At 45.9% G+C, this 21,067-nt stretch overlaps 1 protein-coding gene and 1 long non-coding RNA gene across 8 annotated transcripts; one reads left to right on the forward strand and one right to left on the reverse strand.

Annotated features, from left to right (window-relative positions):
- Positions 1–5,407: 5,407 nt before the first annotated feature.
- On the forward strand, positions 5,408–9,652 carry LOC123105887 (uncharacterized). The gene is made up of 4 exons (XR_006451061.1): positions 5,408–5,718; positions 5,799–6,020; positions 6,902–6,985; positions 9,336–9,652. It is a non-coding gene; the product is annotated as an uncharacterized lncRNA (long non-coding RNA).
- Positions 9,653–12,972: 3,320 nt separating this feature from the next.
- LOC123105888 (uncharacterized) lies at positions 12,973–18,581 on the reverse strand. 7 transcript variants are annotated; one of them, XM_044528061.1, is made up of 8 exons: positions 17,893–18,581; positions 15,697–15,794; positions 15,456–15,593; positions 15,229–15,348; positions 15,027–15,148; positions 14,672–14,787; positions 14,378–14,508; positions 12,973–13,288 (listed from the first exon to the last, which is right to left on the reverse strand). In XM_044528061.1, the coding sequence occupies exons 1-6, from the start codon at positions 18,012–18,014 to the stop codon at positions 14,782–14,784; spliced, it is 606 nt and encodes a 201-aa protein (XP_044383996.1). In that variant the 5' UTR covers positions 18,015–18,581; the 3' UTR covers positions 12,973–13,288; positions 14,378–14,508; positions 14,672–14,781. The 7 variants fall into 7 exon arrangements, with proteins under 7 accessions (XP_044383996.1, XP_044383993.1, XP_044383992.1 ...); XM_044528058.1 differs by having other exon boundaries at positions 14,672–14,947; positions 15,456–15,578; positions 17,962–18,579; XM_044528057.1 differs by having other exon boundaries at positions 14,672–14,947; positions 17,962–18,579.
- Between the last annotated feature and the right edge of the window lie 2,486 nt (positions 18,582–21,067).

Here is a 21,067-nt window from a genome sequence, read left to right on the forward strand (position 1 = left end):
CACTTGGGCACAACAGTAGATACAAATGAGCAAACACTATTGAGGAATTTGCATATAACATGACCACTTCAAATTTGCATCTCCTAGTGTTTGACACTTCAAGAAAATCTACACAAATCTCCTAGCTTAAACATGAGCAGCACATTTTAGAAATTTATATTTTTATACTGAATTTTTTCTCTAAACTAAACCCTACTGCCCTAATTAACATCCAGTTAAACCCTACTGCCCTAACCCTACTACCCTAGTACTTAAGCATCTACAAGTACTAACTAATTAGATGAACCCTAGCTAGCGACTTAAGCATCTACAACTACTTAAGCTACTAATTTCATTCATTTAGGACATTCAGTTAACTTCACCTAATTAACCTAGTAAAACCCTACATCCCTAACTAAAAAACATCTAATTAACATCTACTAGTACCACTACTGCCCTAACCTAATTTACATCTACTTAGTTACCTAACCTAGTTAGTTAACCAAATTAACCTAAATTAACATCTACTTAGTTACCTAACCTAATTAACATCTACTTAGTTACCTAACCTACTTCCCTAACTAAAAAACATATATTTAACAGTACCACTACTGCCCTAACCAAATTAACATCTACTTAGTTACCTAACCTAGTTAGTTAACCAAATTAGTTAACCAAACATCTAGAAAACATCTAATTAACCTAGTTAGTAAACCAAATTAACCTAGCTAGTTCACTTAGTTACCTAACCTAGTTAGTTTACCTAAATTAACCTAGCTAGTTCACTTAGTTAACCTAATGAACTAAATTCACCTAAGTTAATTAACCTAGAGGGAGGGGTGGGGCTTACGGAGAGGAGGGACAACGAGGGAGCAGGGGCGGCGAGGAGCGGACGAGGATGGCAAGTGCGACGAGAGAGCAGGGGCTCCGGTGACGGCGATGGCGGCTTTGGCGGCGATGGGGCAGGGGCGATGAGGGAGCAGGGGCGGCGAGGAGCGAACGAGGGTGGCTCCGCGCACGCGCAGCTCTGGTAGCTGTGATGGCGTGCGGCTTTGGTGGCTGCTTTGGCGGCGACGGAGGCAGGGCGACGAGGGAGCAGGGGCGGCGAGGAGGGAGAGGTTGGGGTCTGGCGACAAGAATTGGGAATTGGGGGAAGGAGGGACGCCCACGAAGCGGCAAGTCAAAGTTAGTAGTAGTGCTTTTACAAAACATGCGCTACTGCTATAGATAAGTTAGTTGTAGCGCGTGTCGGGAAAACGCGATATAGGTAAAGTAGCCACATCGCTTTCATAAAAATGCGCTGCTGCTATTGCTTTCATTTTTTTTCTTTTTCTTTAATTTTCCTTTTCTTTTTCATTTCCTTTTTCGTTTTTTTTCTTTTGTTAGTTGCAGCACTGTCGCCTTAAAACGCGCTGCTACTATTTTTTAGCAGTAGTGCAGTTTGTAGAAGCGCGCTGCTACTATACCAAGCATGGCAGCAACGGTTCTGGTCGTCATAGTAGCAACGCGTTTTATGGGGGACGCGCTACTTCTAACTTTGTGGTAGTAGCCTGCTGTTCAGACACGCGCTACTGCTACGTAGCAGTAGCGCTTCGCTTTAACAAGTGTTGCTGATAAGTGTCTGTGTATAAGCTTTTTCCTAGTAATGTCACCTCGGGGTTCCGATCAGGCAGGCTCAAGTGCTTGGATCCGAGCTCGAAGCTAGATCCATGAGCAGCTATACCTAGGGCCTGCTCCGAGATCAAACCCGGGGAGTAGGCGATGATATGTTTGGGCCGATCTGACATCTAGCCTGGGGAGATGAGCTTGTCGCATGAATCTGCGACATTTTCCAGATTGTCGAGCCAGATGGCTTGGTCCAGGGGAGAATACTATATCTGGCCTAGATGGCGAGTCGTGTCGGCACGCCATATGATGTTCCTGAAGACAAAGAGCTCGCCGGGGACGAAGATGTCCCTGTAGCCGGTGTCATCATCGATCCGCAAATCTGCCGTCGTGCTCATACGATCACCTGGCGGGACCTACATGGGTCACCAATGTCGATGCTAAAACCGGCAGATCTCGAGTAGGAGGTCCCAAGCATGATGATCAGAGCTAGATGATAACAGCGAGAGTAGGGACACGGTGTTTTACCCAGGTATGGGCCATCTTGATGAGGTAAAACCCTACGTCCTTCTTCTTGTATTGATTATTATGAGGTACAAAGTACAAATTAATCTACCCCGAGATCGAATGAGTTTGCCCAAGCTCTAAACCTTGCGAATATGCATTGCCTCTGAGCCTATACAGACTAAACCCCACGGCTTATATAGACGCCGGGGGTAAATAGGGATTACAAATGGACGGTTACGATCGTAGAGATAAGCATGTCGGTTAAAATACGCTTGAAGTGAGCGCTGAGTCTTCAGAAAATCTTCATCTTGATCGCATCGAGGGCCAAAGCCAGCAAGGCCACGTGATCAATCTTTAGAGGGTCCTCAGCCTGGCCCATCACCGACGGACCGACATGGCAAGCACTCTCTCATCGAGGACACCAACAATTAGGCCTCATTTGGTTCATGGGATATAATGTTATAGGAATAGAAAGTGAGATGACATGCATCTCAATTCCTATAGAGAAAGATATGTCATTTAATGCATAGGATAGGAATTTTTCTATTGAGTTTAAGTTAATGTTTTTCCTTCAAAATGTAAATGATTGATTACTATCCTATATAGGAATAGGAATTCATTCCTATAAACCAAAGGGCTTCAAAAAAAACTTTTCCTTTGCAAATTCTATCCTTTAGCATTTCTATAAAATTCCTACAAACCAAAAAAGGCCCTAAGGCCTTCTTTGGTTCATAGGATAGGAATATTGTAGGAATAGGAACTTCATAGGAAGTGAAATGACATGCATCTCAATTCCTATAAAGAAAGAGATATCATTTGATGTATAGGATATGATTTTTTCTATTGAGTTTAGGCTAATGTTTTTTTTCCTTTGAAATGTGAAGGATTGGATCCTATCCTACATAGGAATAGGAATCCATTCCTACAAACCAAAGCGCTTCATATGAATTTTTTCTTTAAAAATCCTATCCTATAAAATTCCTGTAAGATTCCTACAAACAAAAAGAGGCCTAAGTGTTGCGATTGCAATGGATTTCCAGGAGAGCTTATCCCTCGGAATCTATCCATCAATACTGCAACATACCATATCCTGCTATCCTACTATCCTAGGATGCCAAGTTGCGTGCACTGTTGCATGAACAGTGTCCTGTTTGAGCTGCATATGACAGGGATCCATACCGAGGACCCATCCAATATTGACTGTGATGTGACCGGACTAACAAGGGAGCGACGTGTCGCCTGCTTATTGTTCACGCCTCAATAAAATGCATGAACAGTGCCCCCGTTTGAGCTGCACATGACAGGGTCCCTCAAACCGAGTCACTAGACAAAGAACCATGTGGAGGTTCCATCCAGCATTAATCGTGCTGTGACCCGACTACGCAGGCAGCAACGTGTCGCCAAATAATTGTTCCGTTGTCAAATTTTCATGCCTGGGCCCACGCGTTCGATAGCAGTTCCGTTGTAAAATCTGCAAACAACGCGCGGTGATTTTTTGCAGAGTTGGAAAAGGTGCCGTGGTCATTCTCAATGCATGGACTATTTATATAATTTCAATTTCAAAGATGACATGTTTAGTTTTTTTCTTTTCTTGTTTAGAATCTAGTGAGATCTGTTTGAAATCCCAGTTATATTAAACATGGTGTGAAAGCATGTGGTAAAGAGTATGCACCTGATGTATATGCAGGGATTTCCATCTATAGAGGAGAGGGTGTATGAAGCGCGGCCATGAGACCAACATTTCTCCTCGACCCGCCACCACAGGTCTCGTGCTCTCTGCCAACCGCTATGGTGGTGGGAGGGTGGGCGACCATGAATCCCGGCCATGTCCCATAGGGTCTTCAAGTTCTTTGTCGTTGATGAAGTTGGCATAGCGGCGACGGGAATATGGCTCCTCGGCTTTCCTAATGTCGATGTACTTCCTCGGGCATTCAGTCCAATGAAGCTCGGCTCGATAAAATTTCATTGAAAAACTTGAGTTTTGTGTCCCCTCCTTTGTTGGGCTGGAATTGAGATTATCCTTTAGGCCTACTTCCTGCCAGCTTCGGAATCTTCTGGTCTAAATGAGATGGCAACGAGTCCACTTTCTTCACTGGTATTAGTGGCACAATGACAATTCATGCAATTTAAATGACAACCATTGTATATCGAAACTGGATAGTGGCATGGACCTAAATTTTCCAAAATGAAAAATACATCCAGAATTACATGAATAATTCAAATAAAAATATGGATGGGTAGATGATGCTACACTCGTAACTAATTGAGGTTGAAAAACAATGATAATAATTAAGAAGATAATAGAATTCGGCATGTAATTGGTGCAGGTTGCGAATTTCGAACCGGTTAACAGAAATGCATGTGTGGATTTGACATGTGAACATTGCATCAGCTCCATTTTGCAAGCCGGTTCTCTTCCTTTTCTTTTAATCTTTGCACAAGCTATTATTGAAGCTAAAATTTTGAACAAGCTTAGATGATTGCATCATCGATCTGTCCATATTTGTTTTGGATTTTCTATGCACTTTTGAATGTATTTATCTATTTTTGCGCAGGAAGACGGGAGCACCTTGATTGCCGGAGCACAAGTTATTTCTTACCGCACCCCAATAATTTGACTGGAGCTTCTTTTATTTTCAGAAAATGACTAGCCAAGATATTGAAAGGCCCAGGGCACGGGCATCTCATGGTACTGCTCCTTTGGAGGCTAGCTACTGGAGTACTATGTACTACTAGTACATACGAGCATGGGCTTCCCTCGACCCTCAGCTACGACTGAGCAAGCCAGGAAATGACGAATGAGAACCTAGCAGTACTGTGCCAACAGACGATACTGAAAGGCCAAAGGCCAGGGCACAAGACATCGTAGTAAATGTATTATAGCTCCTGCCTTCCTCTTTGATTGCGCGCTGCTGCAGTGCTGGTACTGCTACAGAGCCGAGGAAGTACGCGGAACGTGTCGATCCCTCTGTGGCTAAGAGGAGCAACCAAAAGTGAATAAATATCTGCTCCTTTAATCAGAGCAGAGGAGATGCGCGGAACGTGTCGAGCCCTCTCTGGCTGAGAGGAGCAACCAAGAGTGCATAGGAGCATCTAATAGCATAGGGATCCTTAAAATAGCCCATCCGTTGAAATAACCGTCGATGCAGTCAACGAGGACGTTTTTTTCCGCCCGGAACTGATCCGGTAAAATCGGCCGTCCGCTAAATATTTTTTGGGATCCTGCAAAGTCCGGGCCAAGTCCGCGATATCTACAGTTTTCCTTCTTTTTTTGTCGGTTCCCCTATCTCTCCCACTCCTTCGCGTGACTGAAGTTCCTCCCCCTCCCTCCCCCCCCACCCCCCCACCCGCGCCATCCAATAGCTCCACTCCCCCGGACGCATCTTCTCCGCCAATTTTGGAGGCCGAGGGTGCTCATTTTTCCCCAGATCCGTCCCAAAGCTTCGCGAGCGGCCTTGTAGCAGGCGGATCCAGTTGGTTCCGACCCCGGTGAGCCTCGGAATGGCGCGAGGGACAAACGCACACGCCGGTGTCACGGCCAAGGGGTTTGCCCGATTTGCTCCAGTGGGCGTATGAGAAGAAAAGGGTGGCACTTGATTCCGGCTGGCGGAATTGCATCCGGGGAAGGTAAGTTCAATGCAATTTGTTGATTCAATTTCGACCGGCGAGATTTAGGAAAAATCATAGGCGTGCATTTATTTTTTTAGATGGATGCTTGGAGTTCTTCGTCGTCCTCTTCGTCATATGATTTTGACATAGAGGAGATGATTTTGGACGACGATGTCTACAACCTAGTGTTGTTGCATCTAATGGACAAATTTGAAAAGGGCCCTAAGAGAAAGCGTTGCGGATCCACGGTTGGCCGGCTTTGCATTCCGCGCAACCGAGCTCTTGCGGACAAGATGGTCATGAAGGACTACTTCGCCAAGGTACCGACATATCCGTCTCACCTTTTCCGTAGGCGACATCGAATGCGTAGGTTTCTTTTCGTTCGCATCATTGAAGCTTGCGAGCAAAATTGTCGTTTTTTAACTCGTCGGAGGAATGCTGCCGGTTTGCTTCGGTTTAGTGCATATCAAAAAATGCTGCTACCCTGGGCCACGTGCCTGGGAGAAAATGCTGCTTGGCCTGCGCCTGAGATTTTGATTTTTGTAGCCTGGCCAGGCAGCCTGGCCGCATTGCTGTGTTGGAGTGTGACCTAAGCCTGGGAGTTCACTCGGGATTAAAAATATATAAAATACTGACAAATGGCCCAGATCCTACATATAAATAACTGGATTCGCTCCAGACTAGTACCGCCACCCGCCCAGGTGACCAGGCCCGGCCCTGAGGGGGGGGGGGGGGGGGGGCGAACGGGGCGGCCGCCCCGGGCCCCCAGGTGCCAAGGGGCCCCCAATTCTTCTCTGATTTCCTGCCCAGAACGCCGAGGTGCACCTGCAACCTTTTCCCTGATTTCCTGCCTTCCTTTCTTCGTGCTTCTAGTATACGATTGATGGTCCTTCCAATTAATTAATAGAGCAGTTATTGGATGCGGTTAATTAGGCACGGTTATGAAAACAATCCGCTCTTAGTTTCCTTACTTAATCTTTCCGTGAAAAACACCTTCCTTAATTCAGAAGCCGAAAGTTGTGCGCCCAATTTTTTGTGAGAAAAACAGGACTGGTGGGAAGCGACAATGATACGGACGGCGAGAATAGATCAAGATCGCGAAGCTTGATATCCATCTACTACTATGCATGCATGGTGCCGCCTCGGCTCGGAGCAGTTAAGTTTCATCCGTAACTTGTCCATAAGTGTAGCATTTTTGCAGTCGCTGCCTCGGACGAGACCATACTGACTCGGTGGGAGGCTACATCAATACTGTTAGGATACGATGACAGTTACAGAAAAGAAGGTATGTCTCTAATCTCTATTTTTATAGGTAGTCTGTATGTATGGCCTAGGAAATTTTATCATGATAGTTGATTAGAAGTATGAATGATCATCGACATGCCCTCTGCGTTGTTGCAATTGGAAACTAACAATTGATTTATCAGTATTGTTAACGGATAGATATCATTCGGGTTGTTATTTTTTTATATGGAGGATTAAACTAATCCATATAGGGGCTATACATAATACAATCTGACATCTAAATGGATGATAACGTGAGTGATCATTGGCATTTAAATTATTCATTATTCTAGACGAGGTGCCAGTTTTTTCTACAGCTGATTAGGATGAAAGAAATTATAGGATAAACATAACAATAAAGCTACCAGATATATTGCTAACGAAGAGACTTAAACAGGAACATATTGTATAAATAGTAAAAAAGAAAGAGAAACATACTGTATTTTCTTTGACTAGCGATTCAAAATATTTTTGGAAATACATACTTTTGTTTATATTAAGGGCCCCTAGGTTTAGTTTTGCCCCGGGCCCCCAAAATGTCAGGACCGGCCCTGCAGGTGACCAAAAGGACACGCCTGGCAGGCTAATTATTTGCCTGGGTAGTCCAGGCCAGGCTTCCTCCAATTTTTTCAGGGCTTCATCCAAACAAAGACCAGGCAGCAACCAGGCAAGCTCCAGGCCAGGCGTTTTCAAGTGTGGAAGCAAACCAAACTAGCTCTAATTGCATATGGCGTTCCCGCCGACTATACCGATGAATATCTTCGCATTGGAGAAGATACCTCCATTAAATATGTGTGAGTGTTTGCGAAGACAATGATCTAGGGTTTTGGCCCAGAGTATCTTCAAGCTCCAAATGAGGAGGACACAAAGAAGTTGATGGCGATGCACGAAGAAAGGGGATGGCTGGGCCTGCTTGGGAGTATTGCTTGCATGCATTAGAGGTGGAAGAACTGCCCGGTGGCTTGGGTAGGGCAATACACCAGCCACAGGTGTAAACCTACCATTGTGCTTGAAGCCATGGCTTCACGCGATTTATGGATTTTGGCATTGCTTCCTTGGTTTGCCAGGGTCTCTTAATGATACCAATATCTTGGCAGTGATATCATCTTTTTGCTCAGCTAGCTAGTGGGAAAGCTTTGGCTTGCAACTATACCTTTAATGGCCATGACTATTGTGACGCCCCCGATTCAATCGTACACTAATCATGCACGCAAACGTGTACGATCAAGATCAGGGACTCACGGGAAGATATCACAACACAACTCTAAAACATAAATAAGTCATACAAGCATCATAATACAAGCCAGGGGCCTCGAGGGCTCGAATACAAATGCTTGATCATAGACGAGTCAGCGAAAGCAACAATATCTGAGTACAGACATAAGTTAAACAAGTTGCCATAAGATGGCTAGCACAAACTGGGATACAGATCGAAAGAGGCGCAGGCCTCCTGCCTAGGATCCTCCTAACTACTCCTGGTCGTCGGCAACGGGCTGCACGTAGTAGTAGGCACCTCCGGTGTAGTAGGAGTCGTCGTCGACGGTGGCGTCTGGCTCCTGGGCTCCGGCATCTAGTTGCGACAACCAGATAGAAGGGAAAGGGGGAAAGAGGGAGAAAAGCAACCGTTGGTACTCATCCAAAGTACTCGCAAGTAAGGAGCTACACTACATATGCATGGGTATATGTGTAAAGGGCCATATCGGTGGACTGAATTGCAGAATGCCAGAATAAGAGGGGGATAGCTAATCATGTCGAAGACTACGCTTCAGGCCACCTCCATCTTGCAGCATGTAGAAGAGAGTAGATGGTAAGTTCACCAAGTAGCATCGCATAGCATAAACCTACCCGGCGATCCCCTCCTCGTCGCCCTGTTAGAGAGCGATCACCGGGTTATATCTGGCACTTGGAAGGGTGTGTTTTATTAAGTATCCGGTTCTAGTTGTCATAAGGTCAAGGTACAACTCCGGATCGTCTTTTTACCGAGGGACACGGCTATTCGAATAGATAAACTTCCCTGCAGGGGTGCACCACATAACCCAACACGCTCGATCTCATTTGGGCGGACACACTTTTCTGGGTCATGCCCGGCCGCGGAAGATCTACCCCTTCAAAAAATTCTCACTGTCGGTGTGCTAGGAGCCTATGACAGTGGTTTTGACTTTATTTTTGGTTGTCATAATAATAAGCACCCTTACCACATGACCTTCATATGCACTTGGGCTTGCTATTTCTTGCTTAGTTTCTGCCGCCATACCGATCACTATCTGGTGTCTGCTTTAGATCCACAAAGAGATCAGATGAAATGAATAGCAAGAGGAAATCATGCTTACACTTCTCTTTGAAAATTGTAGGTACAGCCTGGAGAGCAAAAAGCAGGAGTTCTAGATGAGACAATGAAGGGCGAGGGTGGCGCAGCTTAAATCAATTATTCCTTAGCATGCTTGTCTACTCAGATATTTATGATGCTGCATTCTATCGACAACCATCTATTTCTTTATATATATTTTTTGTTTGTACCTAGTATTATTTATTGCAACCATGATCAATGGCTTTGCTGAATGGGATTGAAAAAGAATGTGGTGGACTGACAATTCGACATGCATGGTATTGTTTTATCTAGAGGTAAATACACCACAAGTGGCTAAACTTGTCTGGCGTGTTCAGTTTAGTGCCTAAAGTTGCAAATACGTGAAAGTGGTGCCATAACTTGTCCAAATGGTGTATATCCCATGCCTTCGCTCGTATGCCACCGTATGTGCCACCCGCGTGGCTTGACAGTTGGTGTATGGCCCACATGTCAGTGGGTGTGAGTGTGGGCAGAGCTGGTGTTGTGGTTATTTTGCAGAAAACCACTTGGGATTTAATTAATTATCCCAAGAAGTCCCTCCAACAGCGAGAAGTGATTGCGTGTTATGTTTGCGCATAGGTACCTAGAAGGCTGTGGCCTTTCATTCTAACTCCTCGCCGCTTCGTTTCCTCGTCTCTGCTTTCTCTTTCGCACGGTTCGCAATCAATCCGAGGCTGCGGTGGCGGAGGTCGTGTGGCACGGCGACCGGCGTCAGAGGCAATGGACGACCCGCGTCGTCGTCGTCCAGACGAAGCAGCTCCTTCGTATGGTAACTTGCACCCTCCCTGTTTTCCTTCATGACGAGTATTTCTTCCTCGTCCATGACATCGTGTAGGGTTTGCCGGAGTGAGAGTAATTTTCTGGTGTGCTTGATCTTCATCTTTCGTCTATGCCATGCGAGATATTGTGTATGTGGATTGTTGCGGAGTAGATATGGGGACATTGTTCCTGAATTTTGCTATGGTTTATTTGGGGGTTTTGAAAGTAGGCGCCTCTTCCTGTCAAAGTAGTTGGTCATGCTTGTGTGCGCAACAAATTATCCTATAATATTGCTCAGATGTGATCATTTGCCTTGTTGGTCATTTCTGCTCGAATCTGGAGATTGTTCGAACTAAAAATTAGAAAGATTTGTAACTGAATTTTGGGTACAGATGATGTACAGTTAACTGAATTTTGGTGACACCTGATTGTATAGTTAACTGAATTTTCGTGACAGGTGATGTACTGAATGTGTGCGCTGCACTGAACTGAATATATGTGCTGAGTGTGTGCAAGTGCAATGCATTAGAGATGTAGTGATTGTGTGCAGTGTATGTAAAGTAGATAACTAAATTGTTCTTCATAGTTAACTGATATTTTGTTGTATTGAATAGTACAGATCACTGAATATTGGTGCAGCATAGTCATCTGAATATTTCTGCAGCACAGATCACTGAATATTGCTGCAGATGATCTTCATGATTTCCTCTCCCTTTGATTTGCACTTATAGATCACATCTAGTGTTAGTTCATGAATGAACTTCTGCTGCATTATAGTTCATGAATGAACTGCTTCTTTTGTTGGGGTTCAGAGACAACATAGACCCTTTTATTTTGCTTTGGTTCACAGACAAAATTGTGATGCAATGGTACTGCTGTGTACTGCTATGAAGTTCATTTTGGCATGAAAACTCTGATGATATGTTGTGTACTGCGGTCTAATTTATATCTTTGCATTCTGATATCATGTTGGGGTTTAAAAGATGAGTGTTGTGTAGTGCTGTCTAATTTATATCTTTGCATTATGGCCAATTTATATCTTTGCATTCTTATATCATGAAAATTCTGATGATATGTTGTGTTCAAAATTATTATACCTTTTCATAATATTTATAACTTTATAACTTAATATTTTTGATAATTTATGATATGCTATGTTCAGCAGTATTTCACTCTGCAGTATGTGCATGTAAGCTGTTCAGCTTGTTCAAACAGTAAACTGCAGCTTCTGGTCACCGGCGCCAACCATCTGTAACAACACAGGAGAAGTGGGGAGCAGACAAATGACGCCGGCCTTCTGGCCTCCTCGTCTCCACTGCTCGCCGGCCAAACAGCAACGACGAACCTGAGAAGATTCCGCCGCCGCCGTCGTGTGGATGGAGTTAGGGATTTCATTTCATGATTTGGGAATTAGGGGAATTAGCCATCAGAGGGTTATACACTTCTAGGGGATTTTTGCGACATTTAATTAAAGTGCAGGGGTTCCTTGTAAAAAGACAGCACGCACAGCTCACAGTGCGCCCGCAGCCACTGACGCACCGTAGCCCGTCTTCAAGCTGTGGCCAGTGGAAAAGCAAAAGAACAAGAGGGAGATGGCTTCAGCATAAATGGGGACTCGCAGGTTATCATCTCGACACTATTTGATCTCGCGTCTTTTGTTTATTTGGGTATTACCGAATGAGCTGACGTCTCTTCACCCTCTTCATACATTAGCATGTCGACTTTTTTGGGGGAGAGTTCTGGATCGGGGTGCTCAAGCCTCAAGGGGGTCATGGAGTTCAATGTTTCCGGATTCGATGGTTTTTGGTAGGCAGTGTGTTCATTGCATTGCTTGCAGACATGTATCAATGCAGGCACAACACTCATTTTTATGGCACTTGTGATTAATTAGGTCACCAGACCTCCAGTAATGTGTCACTCATGTATAGCCATAGCCCATAATGCTGACACATACGAACATGAAGTTTCTGCACCCGAGCTCATATGCACCCTCGTGAACAATAAAAAACAACTGAAATTTTTGAAGACAAACTTTGAGGAGTTCTAAACATGCGTGCTAAGAAACATTCCAAAAAATGGTACCGTAAAAAAAAACTTGATGATCTGAGAAAGAGACTTTTTGGAGTGTCAATTTTGTTTTTTTTATGGAAGCATTTTCGGAATGTTGTTTCTTCATGAAATTTAGCACGCATATTCAGAATTCGTCAAAGTTTGTCTCCAAAAAGTTTCAGACTTTCTTAATTTTTTAACTATTTTTATTTTATTTTACTGTTTACGAGGGTGCATCTCGGCTCGGGTGCACAAGGGTACTTTCAGTATTAATCTGCATTGATTGCAGATAGGGTGCGACATTCTCTCGCACAAACAAAGAAATGGTCCAAAAGAAAGGAAAACAGTTTTATTCTCCATTAGCTTCGCCCTTTAGAGCATCTCTAATAACACCCTATTTTAGGGCCTAACCGTTTTTAGGCTCTTGGGACTAAAAAACAGCTGCCCTACACCACAAAAAAAAATTGAACTTTTCCCCCTTTCAAATCATGGTACTGTTCATGTCCTCTGAGTCCAGGCACCAAATCGCCGCTCTCTCCAGATTGAATTATCGGTGGAGTAGCTTCCGAAAGAAGATAAGGTTGGGGGAGTGGTAGGAAGCCTGACGTGAGCCACGTGAGGTTGGAGAGGAAAAGATCAGTAGGTTGTTTTTAATCATTTTCCAAAGAAATTTACTTTAGGGCAGCTGTTGAAGATGTACAATTTTTTGGTGCCAAAAAGAAAATCACTTTTTGCTGCCCTAAATTTTACTCCAAGCACTTTTCTGTGCTGACTATTTTGTTTGTAGTATGAGACAACAATGTGTATCTGAGATACAATGGGGATGGCAGAAATGAACACATAACTAAACAAGGATTTAGCTTAGGATTCTTTAAGCACATAGGCTACAATTAAGTGCAAATGCCTCAGAATATGTAGCAGTCTCGACTTCACAAGGACTAACAAGCAAAAAGAAAAAACAAGCGGGTCCATACTTCATAGAGTGGAGCAACAACAACCAACAAATAGTCTCAACACAAAACCGGAGACGGAGAATATGCATCCTTTTTGTTATCAAAGTACTCATCTCCGAACAAACCATACGGTATAGAGTAGAAAGCTGGTATATAATAACAATCTCTTGGTTCAGACCAACTGTCATTCGACATGCTACAAAATCAAAAGGAAAAAAATAATGTTAATATCAATAACTGAATCAGATTAATCAACGAAGGGTCAACTTAATGGGGTCTTAATGTTATCACAAAAAAGTACACGTCTCCGAACAAACCATACTGTAGAGTAGGAAGTTTTTTCTTTTTGAGGGAAAAAAAACGTTGTCTTGGTTTTAAGCTCACAACTCTAGGCCTGTGGGAACATATAGCATTAACAAAAGTATCATAGAAAACCTTATGGGATTTTCAAATTAAGCACTATGGATTTTCAGAATGAGCTCTAAAATTTCAGATATTGTTCCTTCATTTCCTTATCAACATTACTCCCCCTTGGTCCCTCTACTTTAATCATCGTTTAGGCCTCATTTGGTTCATAGGGTAGGAAATATCATAGGAATAGGAAAACTATCATAAGTGAGATGACATGTATCTCAGTTCCTATGGAAAGATGTCACTAGGATAGGAAAATTTTCATTGGGTCTAGAGTAATGTTTTCTTTCCTTTGAAAATGGGAAGTACTGATTCCTATCCTACATAGGAATAGGAACCTATTCTTACAAAGTAAAGGGCTCCAAAGGAAAAAAAATCCCTACAAAATTCCTACCCTTTAGAATTCTTACAAAATTCCTCTAAACCAACAGAGGCCTTAAATTTCCTAGACTTGTTCCGTAGATCACTCAAATATCTCAATCGATCAATTCTTGACTACTTAATCCTGTAGGATTTCTAGCATCTGATTCATAGGATTTCACTAACCATGGCATCTGATTCCATGTTCTTACCTATTCTTGCGTTCTCAAGTTCCTACATAGGAGGCCAATAGGAGTAGAAACATTGATAAGCCCATGGAATCATAGCCTCAGTAAGCTGCAGATCAGAACTTGAGCCTTCGGGCTACTATATATCCAAGCAAGATATGCCTACTTAATGTTGGGAATCTTGGGATGGTAAAGAGCGTGGAAAATTGTGAAGACTGCGGATGTTGTTGGAACAGAAACCATGTACAACATGTAAATCTCAGGGCATCAAAAAGAGCTTCCTCAAATCTCAACATTATACCATTACAAAAAATGTTAAGACATACCATTGTTCATCAAAATATCCCAAGACTTCCTGAATTTTTTCCCTCGGTAGGTATGGAGTTTCTTCATCATGGAAGAAATTCATGCCAATCAAATTCCCACAAGCATCAATAAGAGGCCCTCCAATCCCAGCCTATAGAACAAAGAAAAACATAAGTGACACCAGAAAAACGGGATGCAAAAAAATGGTAATGCGTAATTAATACACAGATTCAATGATCCATTGATCATATTTCTAATACAAATAATTATTTTGCAACATGCGAAACATACAAGCAGGCAAAATATACATATACCTAGGTGATTTTACAAGTGGAAATCCCAAGCTCTTCGCAAGCAAGTTTGCTTTTTCTGTCAATTAACACCCCTCTTGAGGCCATTAATTTTGGACGTTCAAAGAGACGCCCTACAGCTAAAACCTCAATATTAGGGGTGAAAGAAATACGCTCTTCCACATCCACTGCACAAGAACTGTAGGAACCCATGATCTCAACAACTGCAACATTATAGCGTAGATCATAATGTTTCAATGTCCCCGTGACATGTTGTTTATTATTAAGGTGCACTTCAATCTGCAATGATAAGGTTAAACCAGTGTCATAAACGGACAAACAAAAGGCACAAACAATGATGCGCATTGCCAATACCAACCCGCAAGTTATCATCAATCTTGTTTCCATCGCCAGAAGTTTTAACCAAACTTGCTGTAGTAAGGATTCTCACGGGATTACAGTTTATATATACGCCTGTGCAAGCAAAACACCTTGAATTTCCTGCACACATCATAATTTGGTCAATAATAATCGGGGAAATAAGTTAAAATAAAAGCGAGAATACGACGAACAAAAATCACCATTGAATGAAGCAAGTGAGACGACACATTCAGACATAGTTAAAGCAACATTTTCACTGAGTGTGCTCCAGGTATTATCCTCAAATTCCTCTTCAAAAGAGTTAATCACATGCGTACCATCTGTTTAAAGAAACACGACATGTCAGTTGAAAATTAAGTGGTTGCAACAATGAAGGGGTACTCAGAAAATTAATGGAAAATAATGGGCATATGATAATATTAATTACCAACGAATGAAGCAAGGGAGACAAAACTTTCTGATAGTTCTGACTCAATCTGTTTGGTGCGTTCACTCGAGGAACTTTGACAGGATTTAACCAAGTTACCAAATCCATCTTCAAATGTAATATCTGGATGGATAGGTCCTAGTTAATTAAAGAAACATGGTACAGGTAAACAATTGTGAGTGCTACAACAGTTTGGCTGTGTAAAAATACTTGCAGGGGCAATAGAAGTATGAAGACTCACGTTGCATAAGTTCTGTTCTGCTAGCATTTTGCTTTTTGTTAAAGCAACCTATGTGCTTGCCTCTTCGCTTGCGCATGCTTTTCTGCATCTTCCCTACCCTGGAGTAGATGAAACAATGTCATTTACAACAAGTAGAGCATGGTTGTAAAAACCATTATACTGGACACTATATTGACATTGACATTATAATAAATTATAATATATAAGCTAGCCTGGTATCTTAAAATACAAGTAACTTCACAGCAAAAGCCCAAAACTGATGAATCAATAATGAAAGCCGTGTACAGAGAAAGACACCTAGTGACATCAAACACCTCAACTAACCTATGAAGAGAGTGAGAAACTAGCTGAGATGACAGCAAGAAAACAGATCTGCTAGCGATAAGGCATTAAGATAATACAAAAATCTAAGGGGCTGCTTGCATCCTTTGCCCAAACAGAAATAGCCCACCTAGCCTTGATGGGCTAGCTTTCTGCCAAAAGCAAGGAACCGCCATGGCAAGACGTGCAGGTGCTGCAGGCAGTGTGGGGGTGAGTGAAAAGCTAGCAGTGACCATAGCAGCTTTCATACTCCTTTTACAGCTAAAACATCAGCTCTAATGACTGATTTTTCTGTTGACCTGCTCTTGTGTGTCCTGTTTTTTCCTATAATTTTTTAATCTGCTCTTCTCTTGTCAGTACTGTGCATATTTTGATCAGAGACTTGTACTTTTGAAAAAAATTCAATGACACTAAACAAATCACTTGATGTACTACGATTTTTGTTAAGAAAACAGATTTTTGTTGTTGCCTGTCATGTTTTTTCCTTTTTGAATCCCCTCTTCTCTTGTACTAAGCACTGAACATATTTTGATCAAAGACTTCAAAGCACTTGACGTGTTGGCTAAAAGAAAACAAGCACTTGAAGCAGAATAATAGATACATAGATATGTCTATCCGGAAGCTGTCATACGCAAATCAATAATTGAGCCAGTTCGAGGGAAGTTGGTAACCTCAACCTCATGGCAAAGTGATGAATGTATCTCGTCAAGTTAAAATCCAAACGAAGAACAATGAAAATCTTGCCGTCGGAAGCAAGGGGACCAAACCAATAATATGCCTTGCCTCGAAACCCTAGCTCGGCTGGGCTAGTTTGCCCATCCTTTTTTTTTTGAAACGAGGCAAAAGACTTGCCATTTTCATTAATTAAGGAGGAGTGAGAATTGCCCGGTTAATTGACGGAAAACCGGGCTAAAACCGATACAATCCAACCCACATAAAATGGGTACCACCGGTCAACCTGGCCACCGACATGGGATCACAAAGCTACAAAGAGGGAAAGACATCCGCCGAGCAGTCGCAAGCGTCATCGTCATCACCGGCTACCTCCGAACGGGCGACTCCGACTTCACCGTAGACCTTTATCGTCGAAGCCAACCCGCAAACAGCTGCACAGAAACCATGACGGCACATGCCAACAGAAGGCCACACGCGCGAACAGCCGACAGCTCCGACTCTGACGACGATCATCACGAGGGAAATATGCAGGACTTGCGCCGACCGTGCCCCAAAGAGCACCTCGGACACGCCGGGAAGATCCGACTACCGAAGCCCGAGCCGCGACCAGAGTTCCTCTCGACGCCATCTTCGTTGCCAAGCGGAAATCAGCGCCCCCGAAAAGGCCGCCTCGGCAAACTACGCGGCGAAGATGCCACAAACCACGCGACAAAGATGCCGCAACCCACACGGCGAAGATGCCGCCATCCATCGGTCTCCCAGTCGTTGCCTGCTCCGAGACGATGCCCCCAAGGAGGAGAAAGACGCGAAGACGCCTCCATCGCCCGATCCAGAGGATCTGAGGTTTCCCTCCGGAGCCAAAGCCGTGGGGAGGAGGAGCGCACCTCCACGACGACGCTTCCAAGAAAGATCACGGCACCCGCGGGCGCCGCCGCCGTCGTCTCCGGTGGAGACCGGAGCAAGGATTTCTCCCGGAGATGTGCCGACCGCCCGCCACCACCGACCGCCGCCAACAAACCACTACCCCTGCCGAGGCCGACCTCACTCCGGCCACGGGATCCCACGATCCACCGCGACCAGAACCGCACCACCCCCTGGCCGAAGCCGCCGTCCACCACCGCAGCACCACCGCAGCCACCACCACCGCAACAACCAACACCACATCGCGAAGAGCAGCACCAGACCGAAGAAGCAGCTCACGCCAGATCCAGATCGGAGCCGCAAGCGAAGCAGCAGAGCAGACGAGCAGGTCCACCGCCCGCAGCACACCTCGCGCTCCGGAGCCGCACCCGCCACGCCCGGCTGGTTCCCGCGCCCGACATAAACCTGCCGCCGCCGTGCCCGGCTGTCGATCCGCGCCCCCCGCGCACATCCGGAGCCAGGAGCTGCCGCGCGCCCGTACGCCGTCCACGCCCAGGCCACCGGGAGCCCGGACCGAGGCCGCCGCCCCGGCGTCCCCCACCTCAGCAGCACGACTCGGCCATCGCGAGCCCGCCCGCAGCCGCGCCAGATCCGCGCGCCGGCCCGCACCCGGCCTAGCCGCGCGCCAAGGTTACCGCCCGGAGGAGCAGAGCACCGGCGCCGCCCCTCGGAGCCACCCCCAGGCCGCCGCCGGCCCGACACGCCACCGCGAGGCCAGCCGTCCCACGCCGACCGGATGTTTCGTGGGAAGGGAAGAAACCCGCCGCCACCGCCGCACGCACGCACGGGCTTCGCCCGGCGGCGGCCCCTGGCGGCGGCGGGGGAGGGGAGAGGCGAGGTGAGGGGTGGCGGCGGCGAGGGTCTAGGGCTACGCCCGGGCCGCTCGCGGGAGCGGCACGGGGTCGGGTCGAGCGCTAAAAAAACAACTCGCTCGTGCCCCAGTGGGGAAGTTTGCCCATCCTAACTATAGGCAAGGCTCGATAAGATAACCGAGCTTATAAGTCACCTAAATTTTCATTAAGGCTTTTAGGGTTAGGAAATATAGAGTTTGGGGGTAGGGGTTACCTTCCTCCAGCTGGTTGACCACCGCTGGCAGCGGACATCGGGCGGCACGGGAGTGCGGCGTGGGCGCCAGCAGCAGCACTGGTAGAAGAACGGCGGGGGGCTGGATCCGGGCGGGGGCGCCTCATGAACGTCACGTATAAGAAGGGGCAGTGGAGAGGAAAGGAGTCGAAATCGAGGCGGAGGCGGAGGCGGCGGCGGCGGCGGAGGGGGAGGGGGGTGGGGGTGAGTGATCTCTCTCTCTCTCTCTCTCTCTCTGGGGGAGATGCTCGAAGACCCGCACCTGCACCTGGCCGGCCCGGCCCGGCCCAAGTCTAAACTTGCCTGGCACGGCATGGCCGGCACATTTACTTTCAGTTTTTTAGGGGAGGCCGGCACATTTACTTAGGGCCTGTTCGGTAGTCGCCCAGCTTCGCAAAATCTTCAGCTCCGGCTCCGCATGCCAGCTTCCCGCTTCTACCTGCCGAATCATCCTGAGAAAATCGTTCGGTGCCATCGATCCAGCTTCTATTTTTTTATACGGGCCGCCAACCCAGGAAGGAGCGAAGTTGGCCCATTAGTGAGGTAAGTTGGCCCGTTCACGAGAGATAACATATCGGAAGAGGGGAGAGAGAATGTAGCGAACCGGTACGCGCCCCTGGAGTCACTTGGCGGTGGCATTCGTTTGTAAATTAGGCTAACTCCAGATCTCGTTTTTCCTGGGATCACCCAAGTCGCTGCTCCAGTTTTTTACACGTAGAACCTTATCAGATCCGGGAAGCCAGCTTCCGGGAGCCGGACTGTTCGGCGCAGATCTACTGCGGATTTGTTGGATCGAGAAGCTAGGTAGCTACCGAACAGGCCCTTACTTAACGGGTTGTGCCGTGCCCTTTTAGTATATTAGTATATGGGCCGGCTCGTGGCACGTTCGGCCATCATGGGCCGCATGCTTTTGGGCCTATATGGTTGTTTTTGGGTCTATTCTAATATCTATACCTATACCGAAAATTCCTAGGAGGGTGGGCATAAAAACCGACAAGCCGAACACCGAACCGAAGCCGAAACCAAATTTTTTTTTACTGTCGATGCCTCTGTGATCGATTACGTCGACGACGACCCTTCTTCACTTTCAGCGGAGCTTCCAGGCAAGCCCCCCTTTGATCATTTCGATATTGCCCATTCCATTCTCTCATACTTGCATTACATTTTGCTACTGTAATTGATTGCTCCTATTTTGATGCATAGCCTGCTTTTGTAACCTGCTTATTGTTACCTAACCTGCTTATCCTAAATTTTTTAGTATAGGTTGATTAGTGATCCATCAGTGACCCCCATCTTGTCCTTGTTGTCCCTGCTTCATCATCGATGACTCGATCAACGTGATTGACGACCAGAGCCCTACACCTCACATCGCATCACGCCCATTTTGTTGCTCCACTCTGCAGAGCTACTATCGAGTGTCGAGGGTGATACCTCGTAACGCACTCCTGATGATAATTCTGTGGTGTAGCTATCCAGTCGTGGTCATCGAGGGTGGTTCCTCCTTGACCACTCCTGATATGACTCTGTCGTGCAACCTCTCAAGTGTGGACCTCGAGGGTGATTCCTCCCATGTTCACCTTGATGATTACATCGAGTGGAATCCACCGAGGGTGATTCCTCGGGTTTCCCCCTTGATGTTTTGGACACTTGGTTACCCGGACTTAACTTGAGACCATTATTGAAGTCGGGTCGGCCCTGAGGGGTACCCGCGAGCTGATGTGAAAGTCGGACGGGCCCGTAGAGCACCCGCGAGTTTTCTACGAGGCACGGCCGGGCATTCTGGGCCATTGCCGCAAGTCCATGAGACGGGGCGACGGGGTCACATTATTGTGAGTCTCTGCTCGTCTCCGCGAGCCCCCAATGCACTAACAGGTTTGGGTATTTGTTCTGAGTTTGTCTTTGGCCTTTACACACTAACCACCATGCGAGAGTAGTTATGGGCCTCGACATCGCAGTATCAGCCGAAGCTTTGTCAGACGTCCAGTTCAACATTGTGGTCGGGCCAGATCGCGCCATCCAGGCAGAGGTGGTGCTAGTATCCCCTTGTGCACAACGACCCAGAGTGCAAAGGGCGATGGGCCCAAGACCCCTGAGCGCTTTGAATGTAGACTGGCGGGGACCTCTCTGCTGAGCCTAGGTAGGGCTGCGACATGTTGATCTTCCAAGGCTGAGCATTGACTCAGAAAAATGTGTCCGGCTAGAGTAATCAAGCGTGTTCGGTAACGTGGTTGTGACGCCCCCAATTCGACCGTACATTAATCATACACGCAAATGTGTACAATCAAGATCAGAGACTCATGGGAAGATATCACAATACAACTCTAGACACAAATAAAACAATACAAGCTTCATATTACAAGCCTGGGGCCTC

This window comes from Triticum aestivum, chromosome 5A (genome assembly GCF_018294505.1).
Source record: "Triticum aestivum cultivar Chinese Spring chromosome 5A, IWGSC CS RefSeq v2.1, whole genome shotgun sequence".
NCBI classification, from domain to species: Eukaryota; Viridiplantae; Streptophyta; class Magnoliopsida; order Poales; family Poaceae; genus Triticum; species Triticum aestivum.

Bases quoted from the DNA above. Each gene is read 5' to 3' on its own strand.
- LOC123105888 (XM_044528055.1), bottom strand. From the start codon at position 18,014: ATGTCGGGCGCGGGAACCAGCCGGGCGTGGCGGGTGCGGCTCCGGAGC. The intron at 15,349-15,455 runs GTAATTAATATT...TTCTTTAAACAG, and splicing joins CTCCCTTGCTTCATTCGTTG to ATGGTACGCATGTGATTAAC. The intron at 14,948-15,026 runs GTTGGTATTGGC...TTATCATTGCAG, and splicing joins AGATTGATGATAACTTGCGG to ATTGAAGTGCACCTTAATAA.